Source organism: Musa acuminata, chromosome BXJ3-7 (genome assembly GCF_036884655.1).
Source record: "Musa acuminata AAA Group cultivar baxijiao chromosome BXJ3-7, Cavendish_Baxijiao_AAA, whole genome shotgun sequence".
Classification (NCBI taxonomy): Eukaryota; Viridiplantae; Streptophyta; class Magnoliopsida; order Zingiberales; family Musaceae; genus Musa; species Musa acuminata.
The window spans coordinates 7,340,563-7,352,767 of NC_088355.1; the positions used below are offsets into that span (position 1 = coordinate 7,340,563).

The 12,205-nt window shown below is 37.1% G+C and overlaps 2 protein-coding genes across 8 annotated transcripts; both read right to left on the reverse strand.

The window, feature by feature from the left end:
• Positions 1 to 566: 566 nt before the first annotated feature.
• Positions 567 to 5,306, reverse strand: LOC135642042 (uncharacterized). The gene is made up of 3 exons (XM_065157820.1): positions 4,533 to 5,306; positions 1,405 to 1,663; positions 567 to 1,146 (listed from the first exon to the last, which is right to left on the reverse strand). The coding sequence occupies exons 1-3, from the start codon at positions 4,842 to 4,844 to the stop codon at positions 761 to 763; spliced, it is 957 nt and encodes a 318-aa protein (XP_065013892.1). The 5' UTR covers positions 4,845 to 5,306; the 3' UTR covers positions 567 to 760.
• Positions 5,307 to 6,397: 1,091 nt separating this feature from the next.
• LOC103991281 (E3 ubiquitin-protein ligase At1g63170) lies at positions 6,398 to 11,892 on the reverse strand. 7 transcript variants are annotated; one of them, XR_010498364.1, is made up of 6 exons: positions 11,752 to 11,892; positions 9,982 to 10,631; positions 9,060 to 9,185; positions 8,684 to 8,978; positions 6,637 to 7,122; positions 6,398 to 6,598 (listed from the first exon to the last, which is right to left on the reverse strand). XR_010498364.1 is itself a non-coding variant. In XM_065161256.1 (6 exons), the coding sequence occupies exons 3-6, from the start codon at positions 10,587 to 10,589 to the stop codon at positions 6,919 to 6,921; spliced, it is 1,233 nt and encodes a 410-aa protein (XP_065017328.1). In that variant the 5' UTR covers positions 10,590 to 10,617; positions 10,766 to 10,926; positions 11,752 to 11,892; the 3' UTR covers positions 6,398 to 6,918. The 7 variants fall into 7 exon arrangements, 5 of the variants coding, with proteins under 5 accessions (XP_065017328.1, XP_018684631.1, XP_009408952.1 ...); XM_065161256.1 differs by adding an exon at positions 10,766 to 10,926 and having other exon boundaries at positions 6,398 to 7,122; positions 9,982 to 10,617; XM_018829086.2 differs by adding an exon at positions 10,766 to 10,926 and having other exon boundaries at positions 6,398 to 7,122.
• Positions 11,893 to 12,205: the final 313 nt, after the last annotated feature.

Here is a 12,205-nt window from a genome sequence, read left to right on the forward strand (position 1 = left end):
TATATATAATGTTTTGAGCAAGGTGTAGAATGTTTTACACCTACAACATTTGTCTGGTGATATATAATTTATTATATATAATATTTATCTGGTGGTATAATATTAATATTTTTATACCTAAAACATAGACCCAATCGCCAAAGATTATGGTTCAAAATCTTATAGTAAAAGAGTGATTTTTCTTTGAAGATGTCAACTAAGCAAATCTCTTTCACTGGTCCTTTGCACAAAGAAAAAAATGATTAATTGCATACCATTCTAAACCCTAACCTTTCCAAAATGTGTCCTAGTTCAATTATAAAGATATGCTTTCATCAAACTCATTATAGAGATGCATTTCTTTATTTAGTGAGAAAGCTGGCACTGTTTCATAATCATTCATGGCAGTGAAACTTGTTTCTATAGCTCATGATCTCATTCTCTGGAACATAGAAATGGTCATCTAACAAGAATATCTTCCATGTACTTCTTCTAGGCATAGCCTATATGATTATTAGGCTTTAACCATAACAAGAAGATGACACGACAAACTGATCCAACAAAAATAACAACAGAGGCATTGCATATATGTATGAGATTCTGGTTATTAAGGTTCCAATATAAATCGGTACAAGAGACAAAGATTGGAACAGCATGAAAGCCATCTAAAGAAAATCAAGTCTTATGATCAGGTCATAGGCGAGCATTCCAATGTTTATTTTGCAGTTCAACAAACAGATTAAGACTATACTAAAGCTTCTTAGCTTCTTACCCACGTGGATCACCGTGCTGGTTGTTGATTGTAGTGACTCTTCTCTTTCTTCTTTGCAGCAGCGAGCCTAGCACTTCTTGCAGCTGCCTCGATGGCGGCAGCTTTTGCAGCAGCATCCATCTCTTTATTTGATTTCTTCTTCTTCATGGAAGCCACCTTTTTTATCCTTTCCTTCACATCAACTGCAGATGCATCTTCTTCCTCAGGCTCAGCAACCACCTCGTCCAGGCTGTTGTTATTGTTATTGAGATCAGCAGGCTGTTCCACATATTCCTTGGTGTCCTTTGAAGATTTCTCCTTTTTGGCCTTCTTTTTCTTTGAACTTTTGATCTCCAAAGGAGCACCTGAGTTTTCCTTTTTCTCTCCACCGCCACTTTGCTCCGGTTGTTTCTTGTCTGAGCGTATTGATGGAATGAGGTCATTGTAAAACATACAATATATTGGTCGTGAACACACATACTACATAATTATTCATATGCACTAGAATGGATGTGACTAAGACTATATGGATGTGAAAGAAACGAGAACAAAATGAGAGGGCATAAACACATGTAAAATGTTTATGAATACGCATATGAATGTGTTACATATGCAGAATCACTTTCATTCATAGAACTGTTTGTATCACATTATATGAAGGGTAAAAGTGATACCATTCGTCTCGTCTTGTGCAGCATTACTATCTTTGCTGGAAATGCCTAGCTCATGCAGAAGTGCATCAAGTTCTTCCATTTCCTTTTTCTTAAGCTCCTTCTTTGACAGTTGCCGTTCAGCATCTTTGGATGGTACTGAAACAGAAGCAGGTTTCTCGATAATTGGTTCAGTTGCAACGGCAACCTCAGGTTCATGTTCAGGTTCCTCCTCAACATCATCATCGCCGATATCAAGACCATCATCTTCGCTTTCACTTTCCTAAACAAATGTGCATAATAGACAAAAAGAAATTCTGTCCAAGTCAGATAAAAATGAAAATATTCAATGTGTGCTCAACATTAGTCAAACAGACCAGCTTTCCCAGAGCTTTTCCTACTTCCCAATACCATGATTTATATTCAAGAGTGCAAGTTGATGCACATGGCCAGATATACACAGGTAAATGCATACAAATGCATAGCAAAAGAGAAAAGTTCCTGCAGATTTGTATAATGACTTAGATCACATTCTTAAGGTACAGAATGAGAAATTATGGACCTATTAAAAACAGAAACAGATTAAGAGACAACAAATAAATTAGAACCACCCAAAATATTGAATTTGCACATAGCTCAACCAATAGATGGATAAAAACAAAACAAAGCAGATAGTGGTCAACAGATCCAAAGAGATAAACATGAAGTCTGACAAATTGACACATATCATCGAGCAGATTGGAGACACTACATCTGACTTGCAACCTTGCACTTCTGTAAGTAACCAATGATTACCTGATCGGTAGTCTATACAGCTAAAAGAATTTGATACACAACATTAGCTATCTGCAGATGTCATAAAGGCCATACTGCCACAAAACTCAAAAAAAGAAACCAACAGATGTAGTCACAACAGAAACTGGGAAAAGAAGACCAAGAACCTGAAGCTTGATTATCAATTTTCCTTTATGGTAGGAACTGTAATCAAATGCCAAGTATAAAGATGCACATGAGACAATAAATTATACCAGATTTAAAGACAGCTGCATGACCAAGAATATTAGGCTTGTTCCCAAAATTCTAACAATGAAATTTTTCACAGAATGATGAAACAAGTAGATCATCCAACATAAAACAATGATTCCAAAGTAAATACATTTGATAGGTCATCACAAAATCAGCAGTTTCGGAAAAAACAAGCTCAAATACAAACTCAACAAGGTTATACACAGAATTTTCATTCCTCAATATCATTCCTAAACAAAATAGGTTATACAATATATGAAACCAAAAACTGGCAAAATGCTCAGTATGCACTCTCAAAAATGCAATGTAGATTCATCTCATAAAATATATACATCCAGTTATTTTAGATTTCAGGTTGACATCTACAATTCTAATTACTACTACATCGTATAAAGATAAACATGATACTCTTCATGTCAATTTTAACTTTTAGAACAACATAGATATTTTTACTAATATTGCATTTGCAAGTATTTATTTTTGAATGCTAGTAATCCTTTTGGAGATCTTATAATTAAATATCATTGAAATTCAACTCAAGGTTTTCAAGAAATCTACAGTCCATTTGTTTCCTTGAAAATGGATCATGTTTTAAGCAGAGTTAATAGCTTTTGGTGCTACTCCATATGACACTAAGATCAGAAACATCCGAAAGACACATAATTTTGCACTAGTTTACAATAATAATTTGAACTATAGCTCTGTGATGCAACTTGTAAGCCACAGGAATCCATAATCAACAAAGGTTTGAGAAGCACTGAGGTGCTATGGTTTCTTAATGCCTAGGTGCAAAAAACGAGGTGAAGCACAGCCCCGTACGGACACCTTCTTGAAGAAAGTCATAATTAGCGCCAAGATATAAAATTACCTAAAGCATGAATCAGTTATTGTGATATTAGAGATACATACTACTATCATCAAAGGAATGTCAATATATCCTCCACATGAATGTCAATTACATACAAAGTTATGATTTTGTGTGACAAGGTAATTCACTAAAGAAATGCTTGTCTACTTCCATCGATATATGTAACATTAGGACATACAGAGACATCAAAGTTTCCTAGTATGTTGCAATAACTACTCAGCTTGTAAGATCATAAAGCAAAAGAAGGCAAAAAAATAAAACCACGAGTACCAATAAATTTCCAATCTGCCTTAACACTTCAAGCAACAATAATACATTTTAAGCCTACATGAAAAAAACTGTCTAGAATACCTAAAGCTAGTATGCTAGAACTCCCAAAATTACAAGCAGTACCTAAAGGCTAGAGTGCCATAAGCAGAACAAAATACAAGTGCTCCCTAAAATTCCTTGCCTACATAAGCAGAACTGACTGATGTGATGATGTGACAACATAACCATTTTAAGCCACTAGCTTTCTAACTGGTAGTAACAATATGCTGAAATATCAACCATCATTTCCAACTAAAAATTATGATTGGGCTAAAAAAACATTAACCTACATGGAAGAATTAAGTAAAATAACAGTATAGCTTTACATATCAACAAAAACCCTCTACTTGAGCATGAGAGTCCTTAAAGGTTATCATAATATCTGATGTCAACTAAAATATTCTCTGCTAGTGAACACAGCAAATGAGAAGTCATAATTGGCACAAAAGACTATTAATGAGACAAAAATCGATAAATAATATACGAGTGCAGTTGTTTAGATAAGGTACCAGACATCTGCATTTGAGACCTAAGGAAGAAAAATAATACAGCACCTTCACAGACAGTAATCCATTGAGAAGAGGATGCAGGAACAAAACCATATCAGCATAGTTAGTGAAATACGCACTAATCTCAGGCAAAACATACACAAAAATTAACCCGTGAAACATTCGCTATAGTAATGGGTCTTTTCCATCGAATTCAGAATACTATAATATGGATCAAAGTATTTCAATAGGTATTCATAACTCCATTAGAAATATATTGAATTATTCCAACAACATCATAATCATATATTCTGTATGAATCAAACGCACCATGAAGTTGAATAAAGTACTATAAAGGCAACACTTCAGAAATTTAATTTAAAATATAATATACAAATACTTCAACACTAATCGACCAAATAACTACCGACAGAGGAGAAAAAAAGTAACGGTACACAGACCTCCTCTACGGCTGCCACAACTTCCTTTTTGGGCTGCTGTTCCGACAAGCCCCAAACAGCCTGAGGTGGCGCCGTGGTTGCGTAGTAATCATCATCATCATCATCGACATCAGCCCAAGATTTCACCGTCAACGGCGTCGGAGCCCAAAATACCTGCTGCTCCGGCTCCCTCGCCTGGCTCTTGGGCGGACCCTTGCTCTTCGACAACTTGTCCGACTTCTTCTTCTTCTTGAGGGTCTCGAGCGCCGCGAAAACGTTGGTGCTACTAATCTGCAAGGGCCCATCGTCCCTCCTGCTTCCTCCTCCGACCATATCTCCTTGTCGCGATGCCAAAACAGATCCAGCCTGCGGTTTCAAGATCTACAGGAAACTCTCAAATCTCAGGAAAAACTCTTCCGCGCCAAATCAACGGACTCAAGATCAACACTTCGATGAACAAAATGATCGAATGCTTCGATTCCAGCAGCAACTTCCGACCAGATTTCTTACAGAAAAGAGTTATTTTTATTTGGCAGGATCAAACTGAGATAACAAAATTTAGACTTTGGAAGGAGAGAATGGGAAGAAAAATAATAAAATATTGGAATTTCGAATCTGTTGGTGGGAGATCGGCCGAGAAAATTGCAGATGATCGTGAGAGGGAGGATCACGGGAATCAAAGTCTAGGGTTTGGAAGCGATAAAACGTGTGCTCGAGAGAAGACGATGAGGCCGCGCGATACCGAAGGCGGAGAGAGCTTAGGGTAAACGACCAGGGTATTCAATGGCCACGATGGCGTCTATTTTTCGCTTATATGACACATCATACTCTTCCCACCCAGTTGGGTCCCACCAGAAATCCAATAATAATACAGGTAATCATGGGTAGCCCGTCGGACCATTGAGGATTTATGTTGTCCGCGAGGTACGGCCACGGTTAGCCGACGCCATCAAACGCGTGGCCATTGACCGAACGCCTCGCGTCAACTGACGGCCTCGGATGACCTTTACTTGCGTTGCTCCGCGGTGCACCGTCGACCATCGGGGTCTTGCGCCATACGGTGACCAACAATGTCCCCGGCGTGGGACCCACACTTGGCTCTGATCACAAGACAGGTAGCTGCGGCTGGTAAGTCGCGTCCGCACTCGCTTTCGATCACACATTTGATCGACGCTTCTCTTGCCTCACTGGTGCAACTGACAATTTAATTCTCTGTACTATAGCATAGGTCTCTATCATCGACGGTATGTTTACTAAGGTGTTTATATATATATATATATATATATATATATATATATATATATATATATATATATATATATATATATATATATATATATATATATATATATATATATGTATGTATAAACAAAAGAATTACTAGAGAGCAGAACCAACTCAAAATTGTGTTCCTGATATGTTAGAACACATGAACTTGCTCTGGAATGTGTTACAAAGTCATATGCTTAATGTTACTCGATAATGTCACGTAATATAAAATATAGTTTTAGTAAAATATTTTACTAAACCATAGACTTTATGAAGTTCTTGTAGCAGTTTTATTGAACATTATGTAACTATCATAGTTGTTGCCATCATTATTATCTATCATCACTATTTTATTATCAGAGTACCACCAATTGTCTTCTATCACAATCACATTTATTATCATTATCACTATGCATGCAGTCATCGTCCCCTTCACATTTAATGTAGCAACTACTTAGTGACCTACTTCCACTATCTCATTCATCACCATGTTATACTAATGTTGTGATTATTATTTTCATACAATTGCTACTATTGTTTTTTTTTATAATTGTCATCACTGTCATCGCTATTTTTATAGCACTAATATCACCATTATTGCCACAATGAGAAAAAAATAAAATAAAATTCTACTCATTATTTAAATAAATATATGTTCGTGTACACCAACCAAAATAATGAAAATTATAAAAATGAAAATTGGTGAAGAAATCTCAAAAAAGTTACTCTAAATGTATACGTACGCTGTGTTTGCTTGCATCAGCATCAGCATCAATCTTGCCGGTGGTAGCCCGTTCGCGCTCACACACTACAATCACCTTTGAGGGCCATCAAGCTCAGACCTGCTAAAGGTTACCTTAGGGCATATATATATTATTCTGTATAGAAATGAAGATCCACCTGATACAGCATTTCTATCTCATTTTGCAGGCTTCTTTATATAGACATGCACAGCACAAGAAACCCCAGGGCAACTCATCAAATGGGAGGTGGTAGAATCAGGATCAAAGGCCACAGATCCTTCAATACACATGTATATCTTGAGGCTTGCACAGACTTTTCACTCCCAAACCGTTGTCTGGAAATCATGGTTCGTCGGAAACACAAGACATCTACAGCATCTCCAGAACTGGGTCTATTACACCAACCCCCAGTTTCCCGTGATGTGAATTCCTGAGCTTCTGCTTGAGGTTGTAGTGTCTCCCACCTCGGTTTTGCAGAGGGGACAAAGTGCATTTATCTTAAGCCACTTATCGACGCACTCCTTGTGGAAGAAATGGGTGCATGGAAGCTCACGGAGCTCCTCATTGTCCACATACTTTGCAAGGCAAATGCAACAAACCTGCAGCAATCATGCAAGGTTAGGTATTTGGCCTAGAAAAAATAAATCAACATATTACCAAAAATTAAACCAAAGTATTGTGATCTACCAACAGCCTTTAAATCCTAGGGCATATCCACATCATCTTTGTTTAATTATAATTATTGCTGTCACACTATAACCAAAAGATTCTGTGGTTACATCCCGTGAATCTCATATGAATGTAGAAAGGTGTATTTCAAACATTCTTTATATGGTTTAACCAATCTATATTTATGGTTTGACCAAACACTGATAAGGGAACCATAAGCATGGTACCACTTGATATATCATTTTTTAATTATTCCGTTTTTAGTAATATCAAGTAAAACGGATTGATCTCTCACTCAGTATCTTGGTATCATTAAGAGCCAATCAGTTGCTGAAACTTGGTATCAAATAAGTATTAAAACCTTAATCCTCTCTAATGTTTCAAATACAGGTCAAACCAATAAGTACAAATCAATATTTATTTGTCCGACAAAGGACTGATATTGGGCAATACATGTTGGTATTTTATTTATCCTTTTCATGATACCGAATAGTACAGATCCATATACCAGTCAGTATATTATCATGGCATCTTGACTAGTGTTTAAAATCTTGATTCTCTCTAGTCTAGAATGGCATAATTATATGTTTGTTTCACGAATAAAACTAAAAGATGGACATAGAGAACAAATTTATTTAAAAAGCCAAATCTGGGTTCCAAGTGGAGAGACATGGGACTTAAAAGATCTGATTTGGTCTCTTAGTTAAAGAGAACTAAATCTTGCTTCAAAGTGACTTCTGTTGCAATAACATATCTAATACACATCAATGGTCAGCCATATACAAAACGGTTTCTAAGATGCCATCATATATAAGTAAAATCTTTAACCTTGTTCAACTACATTTACAAAAAATTATCTCAAATGAAGAAATATGTATGATGTGTTTGTAACAACTTCAATGTGGTGAACAGGTTCTCCAGTGCAAAAATTTGTAACATGATGAAATTATGAGCAATATAGAAATATGTCGCAACATGTTTGCAACAATTTCAACATGGACAGGTTTTCCAGTACAATATTTTGTAACATGTTGTAACTTGATAAAATAAATACAGAAAGAGGACAAAAGAGAGCTACTCCTACTGCTTTGGAAAGTCGGCTTACTAATGATCTTTTTAGTTAATTTTTACATGACTTGCGCTATTGTCATAGGTATATGGATAATAACGGCCAAGTGCAAGAAGCTATGGTCACTAGGGGTCTGGATAAATTGAACGCTATTCTACCTCCACATTGCAGAGATTTCTCCACGTACGATTGGCAACCTCCATGTGGAAAGAATGTTTCAGCAATCTGCACTCCTTGCAATTAAGCAACCTTATAACCAGACCAAGCCTTGCACTCAAACAGTACTAAATTATTGGTAATAAACCTAACATGAGTTTGGGTAACTTGAAAGACTAATTAATGATCTTCCTAGTAAGTGCTACTGACTTTTTAGCAGATGCATCCAGAATATGAACGTCAACAGAAGTGAAAAAAAAACTTACAGCATCTTCGGCAGAAACAATTCGCTCCTTATCAGTCCCAGCAGCCAATATCCCACCAATGCCTTGATTATCCAAGTTAATTTCTTTGTCGCCTCTATTTTTCCTCCTCTTTGTTTTGAACTTGTAAGTTGGCAATGCGTTAATTGATTCTTGGGTAGCACCTCTACCATGATTAATATCCTCTCTAAAGCCCATGATTGATATAATGCAAGGCAAGCAGCAACAGATTATTGCACAGAGAATGAAAGGCAAAGCATACCCAATACAGCTAAATGCAAGGAACACGATGCATAACCTGGGAAAATGATCAAGTAGAACACGTCAACCGCCAATAGATACAAAATCAATAAAGAAATAATGGATTCTGGATGCATACCGGTACAGGTTAGGGGCATCATGAGAAGAAGAGTGCCCACCAAACACCCACACATTCCCAACAACAAACCACACAGCAAAAAAGAAATCCAATGCCATCTTAAAATGGTCAACTAGAGAATGTATCCTGCAAACCAGGGAAACGATTAAAGATAAACAACAGTAGGTAGTTTATACAAAAGGTACTGAAACATCTACACGTTAATCTGTGTGGATGGTTAAATTCTTTTTTTCTGCATCAAGAACTGTTATAATCTGAAAGCTAAAACTTAGAATCCAATGACATTTTTCATTCTTTTAAACAAATTTCGTTAAGATCACAGTCTATATGTGATAGTTTCTGAGAAGTTGAAAGTCATTGTCATGAATTGAAGAGTCCTACTGTATTTACAGGGATGTAAAGGGAAACAACCGAAACTATATATTTATGGTCAATTGCATTTATTTTCCCAACATCAAGAATGTATCATATTAAATGTAGATCAGCAAACTAAGTTAGATTAGTTCATTAGAAGCCAACAGACAAATTTGGTTCCGATACACTTCAGTTTCCTAAATCAACCAAAATTCTACCAATAAAATGTTAAAAAAAAATGGAATCCCATGTTATGGAACTCCAATATCCCCACCCAAATAACAACAATCAAGAAGTCAATTGTCACAAATGTAAGAGTACAATATAAAACAAAGTCAGAGTCCATGAACAATTATTCTAATAAATGTAAGGAAACCTAAATAAAAACTGAAAATGAAGGGACACATATATTCAAGTTGTTGAATCTTTTGCATAAAGAACTACCATTGATTAGCATGTAAAAGCCAAAAAATAATATAAAAAATAAAGTAAGAATAGATAACAAAATGAATACCAATAACTAAACAAAGAAAGGGATTTATTCAATGTACTAAGTAGTCACAATTACCTTTGGCTAGTTACTGTAGTTTGCCTTGTCTCTGGCACTGAATTGTGGCCATTTTCTTGCTCTGGATCTTGAGTGACAGAGATATCAGCATAAGCACTAGATTCTGGAGGGCTATTACGCGAAGTACCCTGACCATAAAGTGCTGGTTCTTGCTCAGAGATCAGACTATTGCGATGAATATAACGCCAATAAAGATGAGGAAGTGTAGCAAAACAGCCTGTTGTGTAACCTATGATCCATGCAAATAATGGAGTTCGGGGATGTTCATGTCTTGACAAGGAGAGCACAATGATAGCTGCTATAATTTGACTCACATTAACAACAAGCTCAACTGAAATCCACAAACCAGAGTTCAAAGGACTTCTATTTCGACGGCCATAATTATCAGCTCTCCTTGGCAAAGAAAAATTTATTGAATTGGAAATATTTGGTGATGTTGGAGCTAATTGAGAAACAGGAGCCAAAGTGCTTGTCGAAGGTCTATCTTCATTATATGCTCCATCTGAGTCACCATGGTCATTTCGAGCAGAGACGGAAGTTGAAGCATCATTGCGCTGTGATATATCAATCGCATGTTCATGTCCATTCAAATTAGCTGCTCGATCCATCAGCAAAGAATGTCTATCAGCTTGAACCCTGCAGTTTAGTTCCTGAAGTGGAACAGCCATAAACATCCAAAAATAGGAGAGAAAGAGAAAGTAGGAACAGGCCACAACTGAATTTCTAAGATTCTTCCTGTGAACAGCTAGAATTTCATTATGATCAGCTTGGTGTAGATTCTTACCAAGTTAAGAACTTCTGGTCCTAACTACAGCTTTAAAAAGTCCTCGGTGCTTTAATGTTTGAATATACACTCGAACAATCGCTTTTAACTGAAGTAAATGCCTAAACACAATTATTTGTACTCTTCTATTTCAAACCGTAGTTTAGTGAGATGCAATGAACCTGCAAATCGACATAGATGCTCAGATACCAATTCCTGATGTTTGAATTTTACTCTATGGAACAATGAAGCAAAAGTTGCAAGCTCATAGAGTTCTCATGCCAGATGAACCTGATGTTAATTCAAAATCATGCAAGTCTCCTTAGAGATAACCGTGGTAACAATACACTATATGCAAAAAGGAAGAGATCACAATTGAATAACACTGTGGATTTAAGCTAACAGTTACAGATAGACATTTACTTCGATCAATCTCCCCTGCCTATTCAAAGGAATAAAAGCCTTTGGCTGGCTGGAAGCAGGAACTTAAACAAGCATTTCACCTTATTATAAAATAATTCATGGAATGGGGGAAAATCTTCAGCATGGAGCTAAGGATCCACCACCATCCAGTATTAGAGATGGGAAATTTGCCATCTTAACGATTACTAACGACCCCGTTAATGCTCATAATATCCACTAATCAATGGCATGGAACGATACCAAAGCTCAAACTCCGACCAAATTTAACAGTCTAACCATATCTCTATCTCCACAAAGACTCCACAATGAAGAAATCTAACAAATAACTGAGAAATTGCCAAATATTAACCAAGATCCAGGTCGCCTTCCCAGAGAACTACCCTATCACAACATCGAAGCAAAAGCCTTCCCATGGTTCTCGATTTTGTACAGAAAAAAAAAATTCATAAAAAAAATTCACAAGAAATCCACCGAAAGATACAACGACGTCGAATCGGATCGCAGGGAAGAAGTAAACCCCGAAATTAGAAGGGGTCTCTTGAATTCAAGGCAAGGTAAGCTGAGAGACAAATCGAACTACTTACCCGAATCCCACTCGCTGCTCGGTCTCGGTCTCCCCCATCGTTCAAACCGCTCTCGCCTTGGAATGATCGGCTTTCGCGACAAGAATGCGAAGGAGAAAGGTTGGAATTTTGGCTGCTTTAATTATATTTTACTATCTGCAGTCGTTGATGCTGTCCGTAGATTGCAAGTTTCCGCACGCCTTCTCAGGCCGTCTGATCGGTGAGGGCCTGAGGCGATCAACGGATCATGATGATCGAGCGTCGTCGAGGATGACTGGGACGAGACGAACGGATCGAACGGCTGTGATCGAGGGATCGATGAGGCCGCGTCCGTTTGACCGCGATCCTCTCACCTGTTGCTGACGCAGACATCATGACTGATGACATGGACGGTTCGATCTTGATCGTACGGACAGTAGCTTGCCAACACACAGTCTATCATCCATCGAAATTATTCAAATATTTATCAATATAA

Bases quoted from the DNA above. Each gene is read 5' to 3' on its own strand.
- LOC135642042 (XM_065157820.1), bottom strand. From the start codon at position 4,844: ATGGTCGGAGGAGGAAGCAGGAGGGACGATGGGCCCTTGCAGATTAGT. The intron at 1,664-4,532 runs GTCTGTGTACCG...ACATTTGTTTAG, and splicing joins TTGTGGCAGCCGTAGAGGAG to GAAAGTGAAAGCGAAGATGA. The intron at 1,147-1,404 runs GTATCACTTTTA...CAATACGCTCAG, and splicing joins TGCACAAGACGAGACGAATG to ACAAGAAACAACCGGAGCAA.
- LOC103991281 (XM_009410676.3), bottom strand. From the start codon at position 11,789: ATGGGGGAGACCGAGACCGAGCAGCGAGTGGGATTCGG. The intron at 10,618-11,751 runs GTAAGTAGTTCG...ACTAAACTGCAG, and splicing joins GAGCAGCGAGTGGGATTCGG to GGTTCAAGCTGATAGACATT. The intron at 7,123-8,683 runs GTAAGTTTTTTT...TGATTGCTGCAG, and splicing joins TTGTTTCTGCCGAAGATGCT to GTTTGTTGCATTTGCCTTGC.